The 24,318-nt window shown below is 51.6% G+C and overlaps 12 protein-coding genes and 2 non-coding genes across 14 annotated transcripts; 7 read left to right on the top strand and 7 right to left on the bottom strand.

Moving 5' to 3' along the window:
- Positions 1-102: 102 nt before the first annotated feature.
- On the bottom strand, positions 103-187 carry QC761_0101400. Its single transcript has one exon. It is a non-coding gene; the product is annotated as a tRNA-Asp (tRNA).
- A 512-nt stretch (positions 188-699) lies between these two features.
- Positions 700-1,902, top strand: QC761_0101390 (uncharacterized protein; the record flags this gene model as incomplete). Its single annotated transcript, XM_062873120.1, has 2 exons — positions 700-1,554; positions 1,627-1,902. The coding sequence occupies 2 exons, from the start codon at positions 700-702 to the stop codon at positions 1,900-1,902; spliced, it is 1,131 nt and encodes a 376-aa protein (XP_062727745.1).
- Positions 1,903-2,307: 405 nt separating this feature from the next.
- QC761_0101380 (uncharacterized protein) lies at positions 2,308-2,675 on the top strand (the record flags this gene model as incomplete). Its single annotated transcript, XM_062873119.1, has 2 exons — positions 2,308-2,386; positions 2,455-2,675. The coding sequence occupies 2 exons, from the start codon at positions 2,308-2,310 to the stop codon at positions 2,673-2,675; spliced, it is 300 nt and encodes a 99-aa protein (XP_062727744.1).
- An 833-nt stretch (positions 2,676-3,508) lies between these two features.
- Positions 3,509-4,114, top strand: QC761_0101370 (uncharacterized protein; the record flags this gene model as incomplete). Its single annotated transcript, XM_062873118.1, has 2 exons — positions 3,509-3,934; positions 4,001-4,114. 2 exons carry the CDS (start codon positions 3,509-3,511, stop codon positions 4,112-4,114), a joined length of 540 nt encoding a protein of 179 aa, XP_062727743.1.
- A 274-nt stretch (positions 4,115-4,388) lies between these two features.
- QC761_704670 (uncharacterized protein) lies at positions 4,389-6,552 on the bottom strand. Its single transcript, XM_062882042.1, has 2 exons — positions 5,361-6,552; positions 4,389-5,291 (listed from the first exon to the last, which is right to left on the bottom strand). The coding sequence occupies exons 1-2, from the start codon at positions 5,897-5,899 to the stop codon at positions 4,682-4,684; spliced, it is 1,149 nt and encodes a 382-aa protein (XP_062727742.1). The 5' UTR covers positions 5,900-6,552; the 3' UTR covers positions 4,389-4,681.
- Positions 6,553-6,588: 36 nt separating this feature from the next.
- On the bottom strand, positions 6,589-6,673 carry QC761_0101350. Its single transcript has one exon. It is a non-coding gene; the product is annotated as a tRNA-Asp (tRNA).
- A 341-nt stretch (positions 6,674-7,014) lies between these two features.
- On the top strand, positions 7,015-8,966 carry QC761_704680 (uncharacterized protein; the record flags this gene model as incomplete). Its single annotated transcript, XM_062882043.1, has 2 exons — positions 7,015-7,349; positions 7,484-8,966. The coding sequence occupies exons 1-2, from the start codon at positions 7,210-7,212 to the stop codon at positions 8,964-8,966; spliced, it is 1,623 nt and encodes a 540-aa protein (XP_062727741.1). The 5' UTR covers positions 7,015-7,209.
- Positions 8,967-10,110: 1,144 nt separating this feature from the next.
- Positions 10,111-10,818, bottom strand: QC761_704690 (uncharacterized protein; the record flags this gene model as incomplete). Its single annotated transcript, XM_062882044.1, has 1 exon — positions 10,111-10,818. One exon carries the CDS (start codon positions 10,816-10,818, stop codon positions 10,111-10,113), a length of 708 nt encoding a protein of 235 aa, XP_062727740.1.
- Positions 10,819-12,098: 1,280 nt separating this feature from the next.
- QC761_0101320 (uncharacterized protein) lies at positions 12,099-12,728 on the top strand (the record flags this gene model as incomplete). The annotated part of the gene is made up of 1 exon (XM_062873117.1): positions 12,099-12,728. The coding sequence occupies one exon, from the start codon at positions 12,099-12,101 to the stop codon at positions 12,726-12,728; it is 630 nt and encodes a 209-aa protein (XP_062727739.1).
- Positions 12,539-14,303, bottom strand: QC761_0101310 (uncharacterized protein). The gene is made up of 4 exons (XM_062873116.1): positions 14,156-14,303; positions 14,011-14,092; positions 13,803-13,954; positions 12,539-13,734 (listed from the first exon to the last, which is right to left on the bottom strand). The coding sequence occupies exons 1-4, from the start codon at positions 14,256-14,258 to the stop codon at positions 12,632-12,634; spliced, it is 1,440 nt and encodes a 479-aa protein (XP_062727738.1). The 5' UTR covers positions 14,259-14,303; the 3' UTR covers positions 12,539-12,631.
- Positions 14,304-14,623: 320 nt separating this feature from the next.
- On the top strand, positions 14,624-18,145 carry QC761_704710 (uncharacterized protein; the record flags this gene model as incomplete). The annotated part of the gene is made up of 5 exons (XM_062882045.1): positions 14,624-14,936; positions 14,997-15,616; positions 15,673-15,999; positions 16,052-17,821; positions 17,882-18,145. Exons 2-5 carry the CDS (start codon positions 15,005-15,007, stop codon positions 18,143-18,145), a joined length of 2,973 nt encoding a protein of 990 aa, XP_062727737.1. The 5' UTR covers positions 14,624-14,936; positions 14,997-15,004.
- Positions 18,146-21,759: 3,614 nt separating this feature from the next.
- Positions 21,760-22,670, top strand: QC761_0101290 (uncharacterized protein). The gene is made up of 3 exons (XM_062873115.1): positions 21,760-21,969; positions 22,120-22,262; positions 22,320-22,670. Exons 1-3 carry the CDS (start codon positions 21,933-21,935, stop codon positions 22,596-22,598), a joined length of 459 nt encoding a protein of 152 aa, XP_062727736.1. The 5' UTR covers positions 21,760-21,932; the 3' UTR covers positions 22,599-22,670.
- QC761_0101280 (uncharacterized protein) lies at positions 22,269-23,233 on the bottom strand (the record flags this gene model as incomplete). Its single annotated transcript, XM_062873114.1, has 4 exons — positions 22,269-22,506; positions 22,909-22,981; positions 23,017-23,131; positions 23,207-23,233. 4 exons carry the CDS (start codon positions 23,231-23,233, stop codon positions 22,269-22,271), a joined length of 453 nt encoding a protein of 150 aa, XP_062727735.1.
- A 57-nt stretch (positions 23,234-23,290) lies between these two features.
- On the bottom strand, positions 23,291-23,917 carry QC761_704735 (uncharacterized protein; the record flags this gene model as incomplete). The annotated part of the gene is made up of 1 exon (XM_062882046.1): positions 23,291-23,917. One exon carries the CDS (start codon positions 23,915-23,917, stop codon positions 23,291-23,293), a length of 627 nt encoding a protein of 208 aa, XP_062727734.1.
- Between the last annotated feature and the right edge of the window lie 401 nt (positions 23,918-24,318).

Below are 24,318 nucleotides of genomic sequence, written 5' to 3'. Positions count from 1 at the left end.
AATTCCCCATGATGTTGGTGTATGCATGGATTTCTATATATACTTACAGTCCAGCAAAGTGTTCGTGAACCAATCACTACGACCGGGGATAACCCCTGTATATCTTCCGTAGTATAGTGGTCAGTATGTGAGCTTGTCATTAGCACCGACTTCGCTCGAGACCCGGGTTCAATTCCCGGCGGGAGAGTATTATTTTTGCCCCTATCTATCAAGTGCTGATAGCTTCGAGTCTGGACAACCCCAGTGCCTTTTTTTCTTTCATGTTGAAGTACCCAAATAGGTAGTAGCTTTGGTCTGGTAGTCTGGCACAGCAGCAGGCGACTGTAGGAGTGAGATTCACGAGAGGTATCTGATCTTGTGAGTTTTAGATGATGGGGTTGGGTGGTGATGCAGCATCTCATACGTTGTTGGTTTCCACCCAGGCAGTTCTAGACAACACAGTCCCTTGGCGCTTATCGATTCGTTCTCCTGCAATGCACCTTTCTGGAAGTGACAGACATGTAGCGCAGGATGCTGTCAAGGAGAAATTGGAGGCTGGGATCATGGAAAGCCTAGGCCTACCCTACACAGAATTAGAGCTTCATGGCATATAAGTAGCCCAGGAGAAACTACTTTCAAGTCAGCCAACCCTCTTCTCTGTCTTCTAGTACTGGCGAAGGTCTTGTTCCTGAGACTCCTTCCGAGCCGGATAACTCGGTGATGGTGCAGAAGCTCTACGAAACCGATTACTGTTGCGGTATTTGCCCCAGCCGCTTGTCTAAACATGTCAACGTCGATGAGGGACGGTCCTCTCTCGAAGCGGAAGTCTGCGACATCCCCATCATCCAGCGCCATCCCGATTCTGATCAGCACGTCACCAGCAGCATCACCGTCAACTGCCCCAGCATGCGTGACGTACTCACAAAAGCACTCGAGAACTATTATCAAGACCCAGACACACTCACCGCCGAGAACTGGACTTTTAATGCCTCCTTCCAGCCGCTGGTTCACTGCTGGAAGATTCTCATTGAAATTCACGAGTCCATCCAGGCACTCCTGAGCGACGGCGATGATGCGGATGAGGTCACCGCGAGGAAGAAAGCCTCCAACAACCTCATCGACTTTCTAAACCCACTATTGGAGTCCTCCATTATCACTCTTGACGAGACGCTCGGGACTGGGCGTGTCAGACATGAGAACCTGTGGCAAATCTTCCCACCCGGTGAGCTGGTCGTCACCAAATTCTTCGGCGTCGAGACGCTGTGCCGTGTTTCCCGGAAGCACAGCTTGAGCTCCGACAGCAGCAACATGTGGGTCATGTGCGAGTACGTTGATTGGAATGGCCAGATGACCGGGATGAAGGAGACGTGGGTCACCATCAAGCACTTCAAGGGAAGACACAAGGTCAGGAACTTAAGCGTGTACCCACTCTCGATGGCGGCCGATCGAGAGGGGATCAAGGCCAGAATGCTGGCCAGAGGAAAGAGATGGGAGGGGCTGAGAGGTTACCGATATCAGCAGTACAAGGGGCACAAGATCGCCTTCAAGGTTGGGGAGGAGGATGTTCAGCTTAGTGTATGTGTTCCCGTCCTGTGGGACAACTCTCTAACTGATTGGACGATCTTGTACTGACTGTGACACAACCAGATGTCTGGGAGAGTTGTCATTGACCCTTATGCCTACTACCATAGCGAGAACAAACCTGTCCCTGAGGTCGCTTCGTTGGAGAATGAAGAGGAAGTAGCGAAAGAATCACCTGTAGAGGAGGAATCATCAGGATCCAAGGACGAGATGGCCGCTACCATCGTCAACCTTCAGACTTCGGACCGGGTCGACGACTCCATCCTTCCGGAGTTGTCCGACGAGCATCTTCTACTGACTACCCCCTGGCTTATCGGATTCGACATCAAAGCAAAGGACTGAGGGCGTTACTGCATTGAAAACTTGCGGGATATTGACTGGAACGACAGCGCCTTTGACAACTTGGTGTCCGAGGGAGGTGAGAAGCAGCTTGCCTGGGAGTTCATGGCGAGCAAGAAGGCGAGCACCCAGGAGTGCGACGACTTTGTGGCTGACAAAGGTACGCATCTGCTTTTTGAGGGAACCCTTTGATCAACAACATAGACTAACCGTGCCATTACAGGGCGTGGGATTACCATTCTCATGTTCGGCCCCTCCGGTGTGGGCAAGACATTTACTGCCGAAGCTGTTGCTGAGCGAGCCCGGGTCCCATTTTATCTGGTTTCGGCCGGTGTCTTGAGCACCACTCCTTCCGAGGTCGAAGCAGCTCTTGATCACGCTCTCAATCTGTGCCGACTTTGAAATGCCATGCTTCTTCTTGATGAGGCAGACGTCTTCCTGGGTGCTCGAAGCGATGAAGGCTTGATTCGTAATGAGTTGGTGTCCAGTAAGTGTTTTACATCAGCCTCTTCATCGTGGTTCCAAGCGGCGGCTTGCTAACGGTGTAAACCACAGTCTTCCTCACCAAGCTCGAATACTATCAAGGCATCCTGTTCTTGACCACCAACCGCTTCTCTGCCATCGACCACACCTTCCAGTCCCGCGTCGATTTGTTCTTGCCTTACTACGACCTCGACTCCACGCAGCGCCGGCAGGTTGGCTCAACTTCTTCAAACACTTTGGAGCTGAGAAGTTTGTGGTTGGCGAAAGCGACCTGGACCGTCTGTGCGAGCTGAAAAGGAACGGCAGAGAGATCAAGAACTTGTGCAAGACTGCGTTGATGCTGAGCGGAAGGGATAACAATGGAGTTGTGAAGGCGGACAGGTTGCTAATGCTTGCTCAGAAGCGGATTGCCGCACTTCAGCTGCTGGGTCAGAATGGGGATGCGAACATGGTGGGCAGATAAATGTGCCGAGTGAGAGATTTCCGGAATGTAATGTCGTGTTGTGATGGCACGTTGTAGTTGGGTAGTTGATAAGTAGTTCGGTCTTGGAAATTGATTTCGTTTGAAAAGTCAACTATTGAGTGTGCTCACCTAGGTATGTCGGTCCGTACCACCCGGTTCAGGGGTTCAGGGGTTGAGACCTCATGAATTGGCAAGCCACTATAGTTCTACAGGCTTATCTTGGGATGCAGATTGCATGCGGTAGGGGCATCACTTTTCAGTCCGCCAGCCGAAACACTTTAATCTAATAGGTATGTGTTAGAGCAGACAATCTATTGAGAACATTAGATAGCATAAGGTATCTAAGACTCTGCCTTTCTAAGCACTTGAAGTGAATATAAGAGTAACAGTCATTTTGGTCACGCTGGCTCCCGGAACTCTTACGGCAGGCCCACGTCTCTCTTGGTCAGCGTATATTTGCCCTCTCTCCCTTTGGTAGACTCTTATTTCACATTAGACATCACCAATTTCCGAGAACCTGCGTTTCATACCTGCAAACCAAACATCATGTGGTTCAGTTTCACCTCCCTCGCTGCCATGATGGCCTTTTTCGAGGTAAGAATGATATTCTAAGCACCTTGGCTACCGTAGGAAGATAGCTTATGTTAGAACACAAGTGCTAACATGAAAAAGGGTGTCTACAGCGCTCCAGCCTCCAAGAACGAGCAGCCAAACAGTATTGGGGGCTACGGAATGGCTCCCATCTCTTGGGACCTTCCTGTCAAAGTTGACGATCCTACCGGCGCTACCGCGACTGTCACCGGCACCATCGAGGAAACGATTGCGCAAATGGAGGCGAGATATTCTGGACGGAACGCAACCTTTCCAGTCCTAATCCCGACTATATCAGCCCACATTTCAGCAGCAGCCGCCGCCAGGGACCCCGAGTCCTTCACGTGCGATGTCCCCTTTGCCATGGCCAGCAACAACCAGATTTTGGATGGGATTCACTACCTGTGGGGTATGTCAGGCACCGCAAAGAACGGACCGGGTCCTGGCAACTGTGGACGCGTCAGTTGCTTGTGGTGGGCAGCCATCTGGTGCAATGATGGAAGCTGTCCGCATCTTATGTTTCACCATAACTCCCAGACGCCCAGGGTATTGACAAACAGATAGGATGATCACGAGCAGGAGGTCCAGTGGAAGCAGACTGGCAATGGCGCATACTCTCTGCGCCAGCATGGATGTGTCACGGACAACGACCTTCGTATCAAGGGACAAGCGTTCTAAGCAGACAAGTGGAATGTCGTTGTTCGTGGTGACAATTGTTGATTACGGTTGGCCATCGCTCATCATGGCTCCCATGAGTTGAGATGTGGCGGGTGGGTAAGGGCACTGCAGAAAGAGTTCATTAGATACCCAGTGTTCAACTGGATGCCTGCCTTCTACTGTAGACTCGGGGTTGAGGGGCCAAAGCTGGAACAAAGATCTGAAGGCGGCAGAACTCGTGATCAGGCAGGCGGTGAGCGAGCGGGCGGAGGACCTTGATGGTCTGTCACTGTCACTGGACCCAGAGCTCACTGTGCAGACGGTAATTTTCTCCTTGCAAGATGTACCCTGGATTATGCCAAAATATAAATGTATTTGTGATATGATACAATAGTCGTTGAAGACTCGCTTGTTTACTAGGTACCCAAGGTCTAGGACACTATGTTGAGACGTTACACATGACCTCATAAAAATGACCCAATCCCGCAGCGCTAATGCTGTGCAACCCATTTGACACCTGTCATATGCCGTGGCTTGAATCACACCGAAAAAAGCAAAAAAGAAATGCCACAAGAAAAATCCTGTCAGTTATTTCGCCATGAGCGCAATGTGCCTCAGCTCATTGGACACCTGCTCTCCGACCTTGAGAGCAGGGTACTCGACCTCCTCGCCCTCATCCTTGCCCAAGTTGAACTGGGCAGCTCGGACCTCCTTGGCCTTTTCCTTCAGCTCGGGGATGGGCACCAAGTCGTAATCGCTGGACAAGTGCCAGAAGAAGGTGCTGCTGATTCTCACGAGTGGCCTGTTGGGGAATTTCTCCTTGCGATCGTTGATTACCTTGACGGTGCTCTCGTTGACCACGACCTCGTGGAAGCCAGCCTTGATAAGGCCACCGGTGATGTGCTCGAGCTGCTTACCGGCTTGGACCAGCAAGTAGTTGCCCTGCGGGATCTTGACTGGGATCTTTTTTCCTGTGTTGCGAGCCCAGATGTGGAGGCCGGGATAGCGGGAGCGACCGTGGATGGTGAGAAAGTTAAGATCGGTGTGGAAGCCGGCGAGGATCGTGTTGACCTTGCCATACTTTTGGAGATCAGAGGCAGTAGGGGCCAGGAGATGAGGGCCGTAGCGGCCAGCATCCTTGAAGGTGTCGGCTGGGAGGCCAAGGCCAACGGCGGCCATCTGGGTGAGGCCTTCCACGCTGCAGCAATAGCCAATGTTAGCAACATACTTCGGACATCTAAAATCACAAGAAATTGCAAGGACTTACGCATTCTTCATGGATGTTCCCCACTGGTTCATGACTGGTCCCCATCTCTCCTTGATATGGGGCGCATCAGGAGTGATGTTGTCGGCGTTCAAGCCTGGGAACTGAGTCTCATATGGAGGGGCCTCGACCATTCTCCAGAAGAATCTGCACTTCGGGTCGGGTTCGTGGCCCTTGATATCCAAGGGGCGCTCTGAAGGGGCGAGTCTCTCGATCACGTTCAGGCATGGCTCATCGACGGCGCACTTGGGCTTTTCGGTGTTCTCGAGCGTGACACCAATCTGGTAGCTGAGCTCGGGGCGCTCATCCTTCTTGAGATCTTCTTCTGGTTGGGCGAAGTAATCTTCCAGGAGGTCAAGGAAAGTGGTGTTGTCATCCTCAGACACGCGCGAATCGTGGAGCACCAGTGCGCCGTAGGTGATGAGAGCGTTGGCGGCTTTGACGCATTCTGCCTGCACTTCAACAGAGTCACGGGGGTTGTGAAGGAAGACGTCGAGGTCAATAACGGGGAGGTCCATGGACAGCTCCTGAGATTCGGTCATGTTTGTAACGGTGGCGGGGTCAGTTTTTTTTAATGACGAATGGTACTGCGGGGTGCGCGATACGAAGCAGCTACCGATGGACGGATGGGAGTGAGGTGTGTGTGAAGGCGGATGGTGAGTAAAAGTGAATGAGTGAGAATAATAATAAAAGAAGGAAATGGGAAAAAAAAAGTCTCGGTTTTATTATCTGATCAACAGTGGCAAGGTTTGCCTGTGTTGCTGGTCTGGCAATGAGAAGGCGACTGCCACAAAAAATCGGCACTACGGTACTTGGCGATGGAGAGAGCTTCACCGACGATAAGGCCCCTCAGCCCGCAACAGGAAGGAGGACGGTGAAGCGCGGTCGCGTTGACTTATCCAGGAGATCAGGCCGTTGCATCCCCCGGAAGCCATGGAGCACATCTGCCTGAATGGCTGAGTCACCTCGCGCCATTCGCCGTCTTCCGATTGGGAAAATGGGACGAGTGAAGCGCTGCTTTGATGGTCACTGGCCGTTCCATGCTTCGAGAACAACAGAAGCTTGTGACAACGGCTTGCCTGCCAAATTCCCGCTAAAACCCGCTGCCGGCACATACATGGCAAAGCGGGACCCGCGTCGGGCCTAGAACAAAAGAAAAAACTCTACTAGGGTTAGCATTGCGACCGAAACAGAGACGGTTTCATTGGTAAAAATGAAAAAAAGTTATGATCTCTCCCGCCGGGAATTGAACCCGGGTCTCGAGCGAAGTCGGTGTTAATGACAAGCTCACATACTGACCACTATACTACGGAAGATTTACAGGGGTTATCCCCTGTCGTAGCAATTAACTGGCTGAGCCGCTGGGCGTTTACTCTATATCACTAGCAATTATTTATCATTGCTTGGTCAATCTTTAGTATTTCAACTTTTTTGGGTTATATAATCTGTGCCGGGTTGGCCTGACGCATAATAACCATGGAGAGAAAAATTACGGTTGAGCTCTCGATGGTAATATGGTGTATTTGATCAGAGTGTGGCCAAGACGGGCAATGATCAACATCCGCCAGGGGCACCCAGGGGCGTCATTGGACGCCGGGTATAAGACCGCAACTAAGAGCAAGGGACGCAATCTGAAGGAAACCAAAAAACAGTCAACTTCCGTCATAGAACCGGTTTCTTGGAAGCAGAAACATGGAATTCTTAAAAACAAGGCGTTGCTCCATGTCTGTCATTTAAAGTGTTTTTGCACGCGCTGGTCGCGTCTGGTGGGGGATTGATCTTCAGTTCTTCACGGCGCCGTCGACGGAAATCATCACGATAATGCAAGACTAAGTGCTGAGAGAACGCAGACATGAAACTCTTCTCCTTAGTCTTTTGGGCTGGGTCTTTCTCGAATGCCATCGTCTTTGCAGCGGGAAACAACTCGACTCGGTCGAGCTTTATACCTGAATGCATTTTGACCTCCCAAATCACCAGCAAAGTCGCAGGACGGTATGAACGACCTGCTATTTTCCAAGCAAGAAGAAAATTTACTGATACAAGCCTCGATGAAGAACTGTGACAGTCACTCTCACCGGTTCTCAGTCTGACACCGCGACAACTACCAAGTCCTTCAACACAACCAGTTCACCCAAGAATGGCACACTGGCGACGAATAACAGATATGGAAAACTGTGGAAGGGCAAATACACGAAGGATGGGTTTCTCTCGAACCTGACCTCGGGTGTAGCTCCGACAATTCTCTGTTCGTCGATCGCAGACTTTGCCTCGTCATGTTCCTGTGTGAGCATCACGCGTGTGACAACCACTTCAACCATCCGATCATCGACTGCCACCTTGATGATAACTCGAACGGTAAGCTCGAAAATATTGGGCAGCTCTTTGAACAATAGTAGCCGACTGCCAGTTACTTCAAAGACTCTCGCAGCACTCAAGTTGTCATCATCACTAGCAACAAGCTCATCCCAAGAAACAGCCCGACCACAGACTCGATTAACCGGAGCAAGTCCAAACACGGAGAGAACTTCACCGACAGGCCGCTTTTTGAACACCACCGTCTCCTCAACAAGTCCAAGCAAGAGTCCAGTGGTGTATGTGATGAACACCACAACTCTGATCACAGTAACCACCGCAGAAAAAGGCAGGATCTCAGCAGGTGGTTCTCTTTCACACATCAGCCAGACGGGCCGCTACCTCAACACCACCACTGCATCCGCGAAGCCCTCGCAGGGCTTTCACCTCCCATTCTGGCAACTCAACATCACGGCCTCCGGCTTCTTTTCCCGCACCAACACCACCTCCCTCCAAGCCCACAAGGTAGCTCTTCTCACAGGGACTGCCACTGGAACAGGCCTCTCCCACCTGTTAAATACCACCTCTTCTCGTCCCTTGTGGCTCAACACCACCAGAGCCACCCCCACAGCAGCACTGACCACCGGGCCTCGACTCTTCACAGCCAACACGACCTTTACATTTGCCAACACCACCGTTCGCTGGGCCAACACAACCACAACGTCATCGATTCCGACCCCGACTGCAATCTTTCCGACCTCGTGCGGTGAATCCTCGGCGCCTTTCTCCTTGCAGATATCCTACCCTTCAACCCCATTCGACAACTGGTTCGTCCACCTGTCCGCCCGCGCTCTTTTGTTTGGTTCACGCAGCTCTCAAGCGAGCCGGTTTAGCATTGAAGCGGGTGGCTACCTTTGCGTTGTCGGGCTGGTGGATGAGACGGAGGAGCAAAGACCTTATGTGGCGGCTATTGGGGCAAAAGAAGGGCAAAGAGGCGAGATATGGATGGTGAGCAAAGAGATGTTGGATGTTTGGGGCGATGATTATGTTGCCTTGGGGTGTACACAAGATGGGGGACTGATCTGTGGGGCGATGAGAAACGGGACTGATGTGGGTGAGGTGAGGGAGTGGGCTGGTTGCGGGATGCAGCTGGGGTTGGGGAGTGGAAATGGAACTGTCGCTGAGTGTAGGAGTGTTGGGGTGCACGTTCTTGAGGGAGGAGATGTTGAAGGTGAAGTCAATGATGATGATAAGATCGGGGAGATGAGATTTGAAAAGAGGGTAGTTAATCCTTGGGCTTTTACAGGCATGAGTTAAACAAGCCTCGCTCAACCCGATATACTTAATCTTACAATACGACGATAGTATGCACCTCTACATGGTCTCTTATGCCATCTCGTGGCCAAATACTTGATAATAAGCGTGGTTGACGCCGATATCAAACACAACTTTGAGATTCCAGTGTTCCACTCTCCAAGAAGTTGATACTCTTTGCATTTCGTATATCCACAGCCTATGACCGGCCATCAGACAGCTCGGGGTACTGATGGCCCGAGTCAAGCTCTTGCGCTGGCCAGTTCATTGAACTGTCCCGTACAGCGGTACCCTGTAACTCGCCTGGAATCCCGTAGACATAATATCCATCCGACCCTGTCTCAATGCACTTATCCTGACTCCTTGGCCATTTATCTGTCTCTTTCACTGGTGCTCGTTTCTGTCTCGAACGGTAAATGAACCAGCCCAAGACAGAAACAACAAAAGCTAGAGCAAAGGCTCCGCATATGCCACCACTACTGTTGCTAATGGTATCGTTGACCGATTAGGTTCAGATGTTACAGTGGCTGTTGTGACATTGATGGTAGTGTTGGAAGGCGATGCATCCGAATCTGATACATCTGGCACAGTGCTTTTCACCGCCCCTGAGCCCCCAAACATTCTTTGCACCTTCTCTGAAGACCATTGGACACGATCCAGTGAACTTGTTGACTGCGGTTAGTTCAAAACTCCCCAAAAAAAAGGTAAGGGGTATAGGTATTAGACGAACCCGTTTTGGTACCAATTCCTGATAGTGCTTGCTCGCTCATATCCCGAAACAAGGTCGCCTTCGACGAAGTACTCCAGTTGCCATCTAAGAGAAGTCATGTTGAACAAAAGCAAGCCTTGGGGCACAGGGTCGGGAGACCTCCAGTCATTATCAAAGCCTCCACCACGCGTCCCACCGACACTCAGCACTTGGTTTCTTCCAACAGCCAAGCAAGAGTGGTAAGGACGCGACCCCCCCGGGTGCTGAGGATGGCACTTTGGTCCAAACGAAGCCAGGAAGGCTCAAAACGTAGGCATCATCATACCGAGTGTCTGTCGGTTTGTTTTCTCCACCGAAAAGAAATCTTGTCAAATATACGTGTTAGCAATTGCATTAGAGCGACCAAAATATGAGATGTGACAAGACTGAAAGGTCTACCTACAAATCGTAATTTCCTCCAGGTGTGCGGAAGGGTCCAGCGACACAAGCGCGTGAGCGGGGAGAGGGAGGTATGTCTCCTGTTGTCAGCTGCCAGTACTGTTCGTTGGTTACCGGATCAAAGAATGTCAGATTGTGCAAGTCCAGTGGATGCGACTCCTCAACCTTTGCTGTTCCATCGAAAGTAGCAAGAGCATACCCCCCAAGGACCAAATCTAGCCCGTTTGGCATGTTATATCCTGGCACAAACAGCAGGTTTGCTCCTGTCAATATGGCTGGTTTACGCAAGATGCGAATGCCAGGGCCTGTCCCGTTGTCCACCACCTTAGATCTAAAACCGTAGGTTACCATTCCGGGGCCTGCATCTTCGTCCGACGGTAGCCAGCTTCCTACACCCCCCAGAACATAGCCCTTGTCGTGAGCTACCATAAACGCACTATCTTTCGTTTGCTGCAAACTGGGAAGCTTTTCGAAGTTTAAAAGGGTTTCCTTCGCCCAAGAGCCACCGCCCCAACCGTCGGCGGTAAATTTCCAGATAAACGTGTCATTAATGCCATCAGCAATTTTTGGCAGGTAGCCACCCAAAATCCAAAACTCGCCTTTCTCAGCGTTCGCCCAAATGGCGCCCCTTGTTCTACATTGTACGCCTTCGTTGAACCTGGAAATCTCTCGCAAGGCCACAGACTCGCTCTTCCACAGTTGGGACATGTCCATGGATATCGTCGTGTTGACTAGGTGCCTTCCTTCCTTAGGTATTACACCGTCGTCCAGCTGGGATATTTTGCCTCCATCGATGTAAACGTAATCCCCTAGGAGAACAGCTTAACAGGGCTCAAGGTCAGAATACAAATGCAAGGACGTAAACAGAAGGTGTGGCTAACAGGAAGCGAACCTACCTGTTACCCCAGATCTTCTAACAAAGTTCTCTGTGGAGGGAGTATTTGATATCCTTGTTTCAACCCCACACCTGCAAAGTATGAGAAAGAAAGTAGCCGCACGATATGGCGATACCCTCTTGGTAAGAACCAACATTGTAAAACACCAGGGACTGGAAACAATGCCCGGTGTGAAGTGTTGAAGAGAGGAGAGATGATAGCTGAAATTCCGGGTACAGTGAGAGGTCGCTATTATCTGTCAAGAAAGGGCAGCTCAGACACTCAGGGGCGGACGTGGTAATCATGAGAAGCGACATGTCTGCCAAGGGTGAGGCCAGACACAGCTCCATCTTGGTGGCCTTATAGGGAGTCGGTAAACAAATGAGATGCACAAAATAAGGCAATGCATACGGCAAATAAAATTAACAGCTGGATCTTGCGCAGCCTTACCAGCTGACAGCCAATTGTATCATCTCGAATGTGCTAGCTGTCAAAGCCAAGGGATTCGTGATGGCTGCTGCGCCAACCCTAATGCTGTAAGTATTTATGTGCTTTAATTTCTTCGCTTGTACTCATCTTAGCCTTATATTACATGAAAGGATCTGGAGCCACAAGGGATTCCTTTTCTCGACTACAATCAAGAAGTGTAAATGGTCGGTTGAATTCGCAGGAAACCGCCAACGCAGCAAATTGGTACCGAGGTATATGCTCTCAACTCTCAGTAAAGCTGACTAGGTGTCAAACGCCCAAATTTTCCAAAGATCAGGCAAATTGTTTTAAAAATAGATGAGATACGGATGGAGATAGTAGTGAGCAACTGCCTCGATTTACGGTAGGTATCCTGCACATTTCAGGTTTCAACAGCTGAGGGGGATGCAAAACTCCTAAGCGGGGAAATATATTGTCGATCAGCCCACTCACATTACTACCGTGACCTGTGTGTACCCGTCTCACTCATTCAGCTGTTCACCGTGTGTTACCACTCCATCGAAAAGCGGGGTTCAACCTCGACGAGACAAGGTATCTACTATACCTAAAAATTGGTTACGCTCAGACTCTTCCATCAAAGCAGAGAAAAGACAGTCAAGACAGAAACCTTCCAGCCAAGCCATAATGGCCACTAACATCGTCCCCTACGAGATTGCCGAGCTTATTCGTCGTAAAAAGGCTCTCTACTGTCGATCCGCAGATACCAAACAATGGCGTCGATTCTCCGAGTTTGCTCTCCCTGAAGCCACATTCACGTTTGTTGATGCCCTCACCCCAAATATTCCAATGACCGAGGGGGGCCAGTGCATGTCATTTTCCCATCGCGTCGCGTTTCTTAATTACTCTGAGGAACGAAACAAGGACTTGCAGTACATTCACTCTGTGGGACCGGGGGAGCTCTACTTTGTGGACGGGAAAGATGGGAAGGAGGTGAAGGCAATCTGGAGCGTTATCTTTCATGTTGGCGATGGTGAGAAAACGAGAGGGTTTCATGGGACTGGCGCAGGATACTATCACGAAGTCTGGGTCAAGGTCGGTGATGACTGGTTTATAAAGAGCTTGAGGTTTGAGAGAGTCTACTGGAAAGCTTGTGAGTCTCGGTACAGGAGCGCAGTAGGAGCTCGCTACCTAGGGAGGGAGGGACTTCAACTCTGCGTCTATGCAGAAAAGACCAGTTTCCCATCCTGTTTTCCTCTCCCATTCATGGCTCTTCTTCTTCCTCGCGCGAACTTTTCTTCCAAACTTTGCGTGTAGAAATTCCACATCCACAGCAACACCAAACTCAGCACAGCAGAAAGCCCAAACATGATCCATGCTGTGGGATCCATTCTGATCCCCCCTTCTGACCTCGTGTAGAAAAACTCGGAGCCGCATACAGTCGCAACTGTCGTTACAGGGAGGAAAACCAGGGTGACGACAGCGATGGCCTTGACGCTTGAGCTGTCCCTCATCAGCATTGCATTGTCTTGCTGGGAGATATGGTTGAAAAAGAGAGTCGTCAGGTTGTTGATCCGTTTCTCGAATGTGCCAGCACGTTCGGACGTCGAAGCGACAAGACGACGGCGATATTTGAATGCCTCGTATGTTTTGTCTCGCAGGATAGCATCCTCAACCGTGCTGTACTTTTGATAGTGATCAACAATTGCGTCAACGGTGCTCAGTAAACCATGGCATCCCTCTCGAAGCATGATGATGTAGTCTGCCAGAAGATGGAGAGCCGAAAAGTCAATGTCTGCCAGTGGGAGTGTTGGATTGGCGGTGAGGTAACCAAAGTGCTTTTGCTCAACCTGAAAGATGTCGCGTAGTTCCCAGAGATTGATATCGAGCTGCATGTACAAGTCATACATGATAATCTCGAGAAGAATGAACGGATTCGCCATGATCTGACTACAATCGATGCGTTGGGGCAAATTGACGAGCTCCTCTTCTAAGAAAGGTGAGGGCTCAAAGCAGAGGAGCGTGATTCTTGCATTGTTACCGCCGTGGTTGGTTACACGAAGAAAAAAGGACCTCGACGTCCAGCTTGGCAGATAGTCATCAGCATCGTCTTTGTTTGTCTCAATGTAGGATATTCGCGGTTGGTGCATTTCGGATTGCTGAGCTGAGGCCGAGGTTGGTGCTTTTGAAGAGAGAAACATGCGTCGAAAATAGTTCACAAGGCGGGTATTCAGGGGCTTTCGTTGAGGCTTTGTAGAGATTTCAATGGCGCCCGACGTCTCATTTCGTTCAATGTCCTTGAGGAGAAAGTGTGTCCAAACAGCTTGTGTGTTTAGGTGAGCATAATTATAACCAAGAGAGAGCGGTTTTGGTTTTGAGCAGAATACTAACAGTATGACCCGGGGCCTTCTGGAATATAACCAAATGAGTTCAACACTCCTTGCGTTCTTTCTTCAAGAAAGGCACCTGGGATATCATATCGCTCAACCAAAGCCTCAAAGCCCGCAAGACTGTCAGGGGACGGATCGTCTATGGGAGCAAGACTATGGAATTTCATGAGCAGGTAACCAGGATAGAGAGATAGCGGAAAAATACTGACACAATAGTAAGTTCGCTTTCAGGGAAAGCTGCAATCTCGGTCGCTCGGGTGAGGTGATCCCGGCAAAGTGTACCTGTCGTTGCTGTGAAGAACATTAAGATCCAATACGGTTGGCTTTAACTGGCCATGGCCCTGGGGCACTCACCACCGGGCCACTGAAGGAGCGTGCAACCATATTCGTCGCCTTGCGCGGGACGATCTTGTTGAAAGCGCTCAAGATACAATCTTCTGTTCAAGAATAGCGACATTTTTGAAACGTGGAAAACCTGCTTCTTGACGGCAGCGGACAGTCCGTTCTTGCAACAGGACTCAACACGAACAGAGAAGAAGCCCTCCAAACTGTCACAAACGTGTCGGTGAGGAAGAGGCTCGGCAAATTCCGAAAAGTGAAGGCCTGCATGTTTCCAAGCCCATAGCATGAGCCACTAAGCGCTCATCAGTTCAGCTGAGAGACTGCCCCCTTTATACACCATGGTAGGCCAAGACATCGCGCGCGGCTAGCTGTCGTGATACCACCCAACATGCAGAATTATATGAGATTGTGTCCTTCGATAAAACCATCTTCCTCTGGCGCTAGCGAGCTGACAGTCCCATTAGGCATACTTGATGCATTAGGAGATTAAAGGGTGCATACTATTTTCGCTGATTTCGGTGTGGTGTATCTCGAGCACTCAGCCTTTGGTGTTTAAGGTATGGTGTGTATGCTCAGCTCAGGAACAAGCGAGCCATGGCTAGTTCGAAACTCATGGCAACACCTAAAGGAAATTATATCTAGGTGCACATCCTCAGCCGCTCGATCCCATGGACGCTCTTACCGTCGTCCTGCACCACCCTGTCCACTACTCACATTCCACTTGTTCTGCTGCAAGTGGGAACACTCTAGAGTGATCTGTTGCACCAAAGCCCCAGCAACAAGCATTGGAATGGCAAGTATATAACCTCCATTGAGCCCCGCCACTGGTCAAACAAGCTGACACTGACCTCAGGCTCCTGGATGGCCAGCCCCAGACCGCCTCCACGGCCAATCGTCAAACGGACTGTCCAGAGCAAAACCCAGGTTTCAACGACGAAAAGTTCAGCAGCTCCCTACCGAGCAGCCCCCCACCGAGCAGACACGCCCTCAGCAAGCACCTCCATCCACCTTTGCAGGTGGACCCAAGCCGACATCAACTGCACAATCCAACACCCAATCCGCTGCTCAAACCGGGAGCAAAGCCCAAGTGGCCCACCGTTAGGCCCTGTGCCTTGCCTGTCTCTCGTCAAAATGACCCCGACACACAAATACACCCAGCTGACCCGGCACAAGTCCCGAGATGTCTTTGGCCGGACGTACAGTGATGTTTACTCGGATTGCACCATCTCCTACAACAGTGGCAGATTCATCAAGCTCAAAGTCCAGGCAACCGATGATGTTCGCAACGGCAAAGGCGGCAGCACCTGGAAGCGCAAACAGATCAAGAATGTCGGGCCCACACCCCTCAAGGTATCCAACTGGGTGTTTGGTCACGTTGACGACGTCAACAAGCCAATCAAAGAGTACAGCTCTGGCGACATTGCTCAACTTATCGGACGAACTCTTGCCATCACACCCTTGATGCTGTTCTTGGTCAGATACTTTGCCCACCCCGCGCACAAGAGATAGGAAGGCTGACTGTGAAGCAGAACTTTGCTGTGAGACTTGGGGGAGGAGAGGTAAGGAACGGCGGGAACTATGATGCTGTGCCGTATCGATACTTTGGACGCCCGAAAACTAGCCGCAACCCCCTGGATAACAGTATCCATCAGGGAGAGATCCAGTTCCAAAAGACCGTCACAGAAAGACCTGCCATTTTTGCCGCCCCCCCTTCTGAGAAGACTCCCCGTGCGGTATCGGAGAGAACTGAGCGCATCTTGCTACCTCGGCGTCTGTGTTGGTTGGATACGAAGCCGCAGGTTGTTGTCCAGGATGGGGAAGAGTACCAGGCGTATCAGTCCACCGACGTCAAGCAGGTTTGTCACCACCCCCACCCGTGACCTCGCCATGCCAACTGACATCTTGAAGTGGATGAAACAGAACGCAAAACATTGTCCCGAGTATCTCTTCGTTGCCTGGAGAGTCTCTCAGCTCGAAACAGAGAATCCCCAAGACAAAGAAGCCCTCCATGAGCTGGCCCGGCGTGCAACCAAGGAGGCTGGTTTGAGCTGCTATTGGATCAGTGACAACTGCTTCACAGCGCCTGAGGAGGAGTTGTCTCTGGACGTCTGGAGAATGAGCGACATTGTGCGAGGTTCGAGCGGTATGGCGATAGCTCTCGGCAGACTGCCTGATGAGGATACTTCGGCCGACATGAACAGCGATAAGGACCCCTGCTACACCCTCTTGTCTTCTTGGTCTCAGTCCATCTGGACCTTTCCAGAACTTCTCCTCAGCAAAGGGTCCACGATAACATGCTACTACTTCTCCGATCATGAGGAAGAGCCGTCAGCCAAGGCCTCCGACCCATTCCGGGATTCTTCAGCATCGCCATATGGCACAATTCGGAAGCAAATCATTCCGAAGAACCAGTTCGCTGCCCGGTGTCTCGAGACGTCGAGAGATCGCTACCAGGTTCGTCGCTTGATCGACCACTACTCCGGCAACCTCAAACTGAGCGATCTCGAGCTCACCACAGTTGCTTTGGAATGCTTCAGCTCCCGTCAAGCCGGGACTCAGTACCTCCCTGGTGGCTACTCCTATGCACTCATGGGATTGTTGGGCAGACGGCCATCAGTTCACCGAAGTGACTCTGCCTTCCTCGCGTTCGCTCGCTTGTCTCTCGAGAATTACAACAACCGACTGTTTGAGAGGATGCTTTGCTTGTTGCAACATGAAGAGCAGGTGTGGTATGACACAACCGACGTGTATGGTGCCCGACTCTGGGACATTGAGCCCAGCGTCCAGGTGGCTGGCATCGGAGTTTACAACAAACAGGAAGCCGAGATGGACGCGGTGAATGAGCGCGAATTTGACCAGGAATTTTTCCACCGAGATGATGACGGGGTTACTTCCGAGAAGGTCCTCCCACCCAGTCCCCTATCCCACTCCAAGCGGCAATACCCCCCTTCAGTTGCAAGCCAGCCACGAACCCATCTTGCCTCCCGCTCTCAGGTCTCGTTCCAAAGCCAAGCTCCCCTCAGCCCGCCCACGTGGATCTCGCATCCAGCTTACAACTCCTCCCTCCAAAAGTCTTGGTCCCCCACCGTCACAGAAATGACCGAACTTCCGAGCCCTTCCACCCAGCAGCAAAAGCCAAAATACTCCCATGCCCAGCTTAATCCCGAGACCGATACCATCATCCTTGACGGCTGCCTCGCCGCCACAGTTCACTGGTCCGAATTCTGCACTCCCCTCACAACCTCATACCCCGCCCTCTTCCGCCGCATCCTCAAGTGGCTCCTGCGCGCGAACATCATCCCTTTGATCGTCGGCACTATCCTTGCCCTGCTCCCCTCGCCTCCAGTCAGCGGATTTGGCGCATTTATCCTCGCCTATTCCCTCTCCATCCTGGTGGCCTCCCCCTTCATCATCCGCATCCTCTATGGCGGCAAGTTCTGGGGCGTCCAGCCCTTCTTCTTTGGGTTCGAGGGGTACATGCCCATCGGCGAGATTGAGCGCAAGATATGGGGTGCCGACATGGGCAGGCTGAAGTGGAGCTGGTATGCGAGCTCGCCGCTGGCGGTGCACAAGATCGAAGAGGAGGGCAGATACATTGTGAGTGAGGATCCCACTGTTGTGGAGGAGACGAGGAGGATGGTGGAGGAGGCGAAGAACGCTGGGCCGGGGGATTTGAGGGTATGTCGCTCCCTTTCTTCTTTCCCGTATGGAAAACGTCTGACTAACGGCATCACGTAGGTATTCACGCTGGTTGATACGTACAGCATGACGGCGACGTTGTTCCAGGCTCGAAGGCCGCCCCAAGCCCTGCTCATTTGCGGAAGTGAGGGCGGCATGCAGAGGGCGCTGGGATGTTCATTCGAATGGACCACGCAGACCTTCTACAAGGAAACCGTGTTGCGGTTGGAGACGAGGGTGTTGGATAAGATGGACCGGATCAGGAGGGTGAGGTTGGGGCTTAAACGGGGCCATATGGAGGCTACACACCGTGCTAGTTTTTGAGCTCAGGAATGCTGGGTGTATGTTTCCACTTGTGGCATGGGTTCGTGGTGGGAACTCGTGTTGTTATTCTCTTCTTGAGCCATGTATTATTGACAAAACAGCCAATAAATTCGTCCGGTTTGTTCAGAACCTTGCCCACTTCAAAAGTACAGCTGCCAGAATGACGGGCAACACACTGACCAGCTCTCTCAGCCTGGCAAACTCTGGTGGAATCCTTGCATTGTTGAGTGACATAAATGCGCCCGCTGCCAGCAGAACAGCAAATAAATTGTAGGCAAAGCTTCAGGCAAAGTTCAAAATTATACGATGAACTGACTTGCGGCTTAAATCCATGACGGTTAGGATGCCTTTCAAGTCAGGCCGCATGAGCACGATGTCGGCAGCAGATTCTGCCAGCTCTGCCGTCGAGTCTAGGGATCGGCTGATGGCGATGCCCACTGTAGCCTGTGCTAGAGCCACTGCGTCGTTGGTCCCGTCGCCGCAAAAGATGACGACGGATTCCGGAGAGCGCGATAGGATATCCTCAACGTACGACTTCTTATCTGCCGGTACAGCGTGAGCGAACGTTGGAGCAGGGTATCCCCAGTTGATCAGTGACGGCCCGAACAGGGCCATCGTCGTCTCCTGAAAGAACGTGGACCGCTACGTTGCGGTTTTGCAGGGACTGAATGGTGGTTGCTGTTTCTTTTCGCAGTGTATCTTGGAGCCCAAATACTGCAGCAAGTTTGCCATCAATCGTGACGCAAAATACCGTGTGGCCAGTTTCTTGAGGCATCTGGACACGGAGGTCAGACTCCACATCGAGCCACCGGACATTCCCTGCCTGAAGGATTTGGCCATCCAAGCCAAGGCCTTGAACTCCTTTTCCGGGCAGAGACCTGATGTCTTGGACTGTAGAGGAGGACAACACACCCTTGTCCTTCAGAAAAGTAGCAACCGCGAGGGAGACGGGATGTTTGGTGCTCTCCAGCAGTTCGAGAACGAGCGACATGTTGACCAGCTCCCCATCCGTTCCGTCGTAACAAACGACAGATAACTCGCCCTCGCTCAGAATGCCAGTCTTGTCAAGAATAACATAATTTGCCTGGTACGCCACCTCGATACTCTCAGCGGACTTGAAGATGACACCTTGTTCGGCCCCAACACCGGTAGCAATCACAACGACCATGGGAACGGCCAAGCCGATGGCACAAGGACAACAAACTATCAAGACGGTAATGGCGTATGTAACTGCCTCGATGATTGCTTCCCTTGCCGATACACCACGTACTCTGATTCCAACCGCAATCCAGATGGCGAACGTGATGATCATGAGAAGCGATATGACAGGGACAAAATAGCTTGCCACGCGGTCAGCGAGGGGTTGCATCGTGGGTTTGGATAGCTTGGCCTCGTCAACCATGGCGGCGATGGTGTCAATGGTATTGTCTCCGGAGATGCGAGTGACACAGATGAGCAGTGGAGATAATCCGTTGCTGGTTCCCGCAATAACAGGTGACCCGGGGGACTTCACGACTGGTCTGGACTCTCCCGTGACCATGGACTCATCCACCTCCGACGTTCCCGCAAGAGTAGTACCATCTGTAGGAATTCGGGACTCAGGCATGACTTTGAAGATGTCCCCTAACTGAAGCAATCTGTTGTCGATTTCCCTGCCGTGGTCACCGTAGAAGTCAACGAGAATGGTGGTATTGACTTGAAGAGATCGAATCTAGATGGATTCCACGGCTTTCTGACGAGCCAAGGCCGCCACATAGCGACCGACCATGATGAGCGTGACAAGCAAAGTGCTTGTCTCAAAGAAACTGCCGGTCGACGGCGGTTCTCCAGTCACAAGAAATGCAAAGGACACGACCGAGAAAACATAAGCGGCGCTGGTGCTGAGGACAATGAGAAGGTCCATCTCGATGACACGGGAGAAGACGAGAGCCTTGAGGGCCTTGGGATAAAAGGGTCCGGCCACCAAGAATTGAACCAGAGTAGCCAGGGCAAGCGAGCCTGATTCGTATGCAACTCATGCCCGTGGAGCGGTGCCCAAGCAAGAACCAGTACAGGAATGGTCAAAAGGATATGTTGACAGCTGTGTCGTTGACCAAGGCCATGTCTGGGTCTGTCACATTCTTCGGCCACCGCTCCCCCATAAATGCCGATGCACCTCCTGGCACGATGACATCAGCCGAGGCTCCCTTTTTCACCCCTTCGCACTTGAACTCGGTGGTCCTCTCGACGTGCCTCATAACATCAACTAGGGACCTGTTCTCAAGATCAAATTCAGCTCGAGTAAGAACCAGACTGGTTTTCAGGTTCTTGATGCCGGGGAGAGTGCCAAGGGTGCGATGGAGCTTTGTTTCACAGCCGGTACAAGTCATGCCTGTAATATTGAGGACGATGTGTTCGTGAGTAGACAGGCCTTGCTCAGGGTCCAGAGTTGTGCCCGTCGGTTCCATAGAAGGGCCTTCATCGCAGCAGGTTGGCCCTCCCGGGCGGGAGCCTGAATGAACCTGGTGTTGCGCGGTGCTAGAAAGTGTTGGCCGATCCTTATGATGAGAAGTCGCTGAAGAGCCAGCACAGGCGCCGTATTGCGCTGGGGTTTGTTGTTTGACGTCACAACAACTCTCCTGGCAGTTTTCGATGCCGTCTCTTTCCTTGGGAGTAGCTGGGCAGCAAGGCCTTGCAGAGAAACCGCCGACTGAGACAGCGAGATCTGACGATGATGCGGAGATTCGCTCACGCTCCTTCGAAGGACCCTTGTTGGGGATACAACAAGACTCCTGGCCAAGAGCTAACAGAGCGCGGCAAATACAACCAAGAGCCTCCAGTGTGGCTGCGTATGAATCTCTTGTCTTGCGTGCATGGTGGCCACAGAGTCGTTTGCTCTTTCGTCCACGGCATGATGAGCTTGAGCGACAGTTTTGAGCTAGAGGAAAGAAGCACTAGTTGTTAGCTACAGGTGGAAGCAAATGCTGGCTCTGGTGATGGCTACATACCTTGACCCTTGTGTTCTGAGCCACCATCATGGCAAGCACGCAGGGCGAGACGGTCCAAACAAGAGATGTCACATCAAGGCGATGTTTTACCCTTGCAGCAGTCGGGCTCCAGGCGTGCCGTGGCGTTGTCCTGCTCCGGAAGGCGGTTGCTGACATCTTGTTCCTCCTCAGCCCTCTGCTGCTCCGTGAAGGAGGGAGCAGGTGGCGGCTGACAGCCAGAACAGTAGCCCATCGTGTACTTGTTTCTTGGCGTCGTGAAAATAACAAGAGAGAATGGGAGACAGAGCGCTCAACCCTCACAGCAATGAGCGGGGACTCTGCCAATCGTATTCTTCGGCGGCACACGTGACACCTTCCGGAATCGGTCACCTGCCCTGTCCTGACCCTCGACCCGTTCACATCTCATAGGTGCCTTATGAATGCCCATATTGGCTCTTCATATCTCAAGAAGATGCATAGTTTTTGTCCTGAAATCGGGCTCTTGTTGTGGAATTACTGTGTATCATGATAGTGGAGCCACCAAGTCTGCCAAGGTCTTCCCGTGCGCACAGTGCGTCTTCCTGTGCATCACTACAGTGGATTCCAGGCTTTATGGTCCCCGCTCTCACTCAATCAATCAAGTGAATCAACCGAACCTTCACCATTATCGCCAACAGTCATCGACTGCCGCAACTTGGGTGTCTTATATTATCCAGCAAACTTCTTCATTATTACAGTCACAGTAAACTCACAGAAACAAAAGCCCTAGTTCCAGACAATCTCATTATATCCTTGGATTCTTCTTCGACTGGTATATCAAGATGAATCGCGACGCTGATGCAGCTCACAATCTTCTTGGTACAAATTCCCATGGCCCCTCTTACAACCCTGGTCACTCTGATTCTTTTTCTTCCGAGTTCTTTGAGGCCTTCGATACCATCGTTGATGCTGAAATTTGCCCTAAATCACAAGCTGCATTCAAAGCTGACAAGCCCAACCCATTTGTAGAGCGCAAGAACAAGCTCATGGCCGAGCTCATGACTTATTACCGCGACATGATACACACAGCCACCCAGCAGATTCCCGCCAATGCTTCCAATTCCTCGGCTGCCATCAACAGTCTCGCGATGGAGACCGCCATGACGGGCTTCGTATGTCTACAATATCTCGCCCTTGCCCCTCAGAATCATGTACTGACAGTCAAGCAGATCAGAGCCACCGAGGACTTGCTCTCCCTTACCCATGAGATCCGCGAGCTGTGGATCATTGGCCCGTTGACCAAGCCTGGCGCCGGTGACGAGGAAGCCAGACGGAACATGAAGCAGGAGGCGGAGGAGACCTTCAACCTGGTCAACGCTTTGAGGAATGAGCAGAGGCTGGCTCAGATTGGCGCCGCTGAACAGTCACCGATGAGGTACTACGTCAAGAACTTGGAAGGCCATCCCGGGAGAACGCAGGCAGGACAGGTACCTGGTGTGCACCAGTGAGCTCTTGTTGCTTTCAGCCGGTGATCTCCTGTTTCATTTTTTACAGCATGGGGCGTTTGGAGTTGGGGGTTGGGAAAAATAATGCAACATGCTTCATAATCGATCATGCCAAAATCTATTTTTAAACGACCGCGCGCTGAGCAACTGTGAAGACCTATTTTTTTTATGCCGGTTCAAATAGTGACTGAACATACCCATCACTGACCACTCTCCGCTGTTTTGCCTGCTCTTCCCTCAGGAGTCAAACCGCTGGTGAACGAAGTCCTGCCCATCATGCTGGCTAATGTCAGACCCTTCTGGCCTGACAGACATATCTTCCAGGATGGAGAGGGAGTCATCCGCTAGCGATGACAATGGTGAAGACGACGCCAGTGAAACAGAATCTGGATTGTATTCCGATGATGACGATTATGAGTACGTATAAGTCTGTCGTTGACGCTTGTGCGGTCTCTCGGCTGGGGTCCCTGAGGGTTGAGCTCCTGACGCGGATGGGAGCCATTGAGGAGGTGGGACAGACGGGAAACCCCTTGTTCCTGTCAGGAGTTGAGCCAAAAAGATTCATTAGCGCTAGACTTGGAGGATTATGAGAGCAGAACGCGGCGACTAACAAGTGAGTCTTGAAGCAAGGGTGGCATGTCAGTGATTCTGGGGTTCTGCGGGATGCGTGCCCGCTCTCCTCCAGACCTTGCTGTCTAGCCGGGGCCTTTGCTTGGGACTGCTTGCGATGCCACGAGGAAAGGCGGCTGGCCCATTGAATCTGATGATCCTGGCGAACCTCGAGATGACCCGTTTGTCTGTACAGCAGCGTTGACATAGCGGCAGTCGTCGGCACTCCCCCTCTCCTCCTTCAACGTATCCCGAACGGGAGACTCAACTAGGATGTTAACAGCTACCAGCCTGTCAAGCTGTGTGTCAGGCAGGGTGATTTTGTCGCTAGATCTTTGCTCCGTAGGGGGGAGGATGCCAGGCCTCAGTGGACACTCCCCAATCCACCCCAGTGACTTGAATATCCCCCAGTCGTGGAGGAAATGCTGGGACACTTCTTCCTGCTTGTAAGGAAGATCAAACCACTCTGGAAACTTGTCGGTGAGCGACCTTCTCCAAATCGCTGCCTCCCCAGGTTCAGTCTTCAAGAATATAAGCAATCTCTGCCGCAAGACCTTGCCGAGGGAACAATAGTTTGGGCGTTCCTGGCACATGAGCATCAGTTCGTCCTGTGAGAGGTTGTTCTCGCGCATCTTGTCACCATGGTGGCAGTATCGCTCCAACTTGCTGCGCACGCCGCTGATGGTCGCCACTTTCCGTCTGTTGACCGACATTTGGGTTGTGATGAGTGATGAAATACTACCGGATTGCAAATACTTGGTAAGAGGAACACCGAACAACGACAGAAAGAAGAAACCGGCAAGAACAAGAGGCCGTTGAGTACTTCTCTTGAATTTTTATACGGGCCAAAATACACATTTTTCACCGGAAAGGGGGGGGAAAGGGAAGATGCATATGCATCTGCAGATGTTCACAAACTACAGCGCTCACCTGCGGCATCCAATGGCGAAGGCAACGGCCATGGTCTGGCGAACAAACGCACTGGACAGTAAATAGTAAGCTGAAACCTCAGCAGCGCTTCCAAGAGACGGGAAAGCATGGCGTACAAAGTGGAAAACAAGCTCGAGCAACGTAAAGCTCCGCTACCAATCTTTTGTCATGATGCTGGTGTTCT

This window comes from Podospora bellae-mahoneyi, chromosome 7 (genome assembly GCF_035222275.1).
Source record: "Podospora bellae-mahoneyi strain CBS 112042 chromosome 7, whole genome shotgun sequence".
Taxonomy (NCBI): domain Eukaryota; kingdom Fungi; phylum Ascomycota; class Sordariomycetes; order Sordariales; family Podosporaceae; genus Podospora; species Podospora bellae-mahoneyi.
Note: the sequence above shows the minus strand (reverse complement) of the source record. Positions and strands in the feature narration are given on the sequence as shown.

Coding starts and splice junctions, on each gene's coding strand:
- QC761_704670 (XM_062882042.1), bottom strand. CDS start 5,899: ATGACCGAATCTCAGGAGCTGTCCATGGACCTCCCCGTTATTGACCTC. Junction 5,292..5,360: donor GGAACATCCATGAAGAATGC/GTAAGTCCTTGC, acceptor CTATTGCTGCAG/CGTGGAAGGCCTCACCCAGA.
- QC761_0101310 (XM_062873116.1), bottom strand. CDS start 14,258: ATGTCGCTATTCTTGAACAGAAGATTGTATCTTGAGCGCTTTCAACAA. Junction 14,093..14,155: donor GCTCCTTCAGTGGCCCGGTG/GTGAGTGCCCCA, acceptor TGTTCTTCACAG/CAACGACAGGTACACTTTGC. Junction 13,735..13,802: donor AGAAGGCCCCGGGTCATACT/GTTAGTATTCTG, acceptor TAAACACACAAG/CTGTTTGGACACACTTTCTC.
- QC761_0101290 (XM_062873115.1), top strand. CDS start 21,933: ATGAATCGCGACGCTGATGCAGCTCACAATCTTCTTG. Junction 21,970..22,119: donor TGCAGCTCACAATCTTCTTG/GTACAAATTCCC, acceptor ACCCATTTGTAG/AGCGCAAGAACAAGCTCATG. Junction 22,263..22,319: donor AGACCGCCATGACGGGCTTC/GTATGTCTACAA, acceptor ACAGTCAAGCAG/ATCAGAGCCACCGAGGACTT.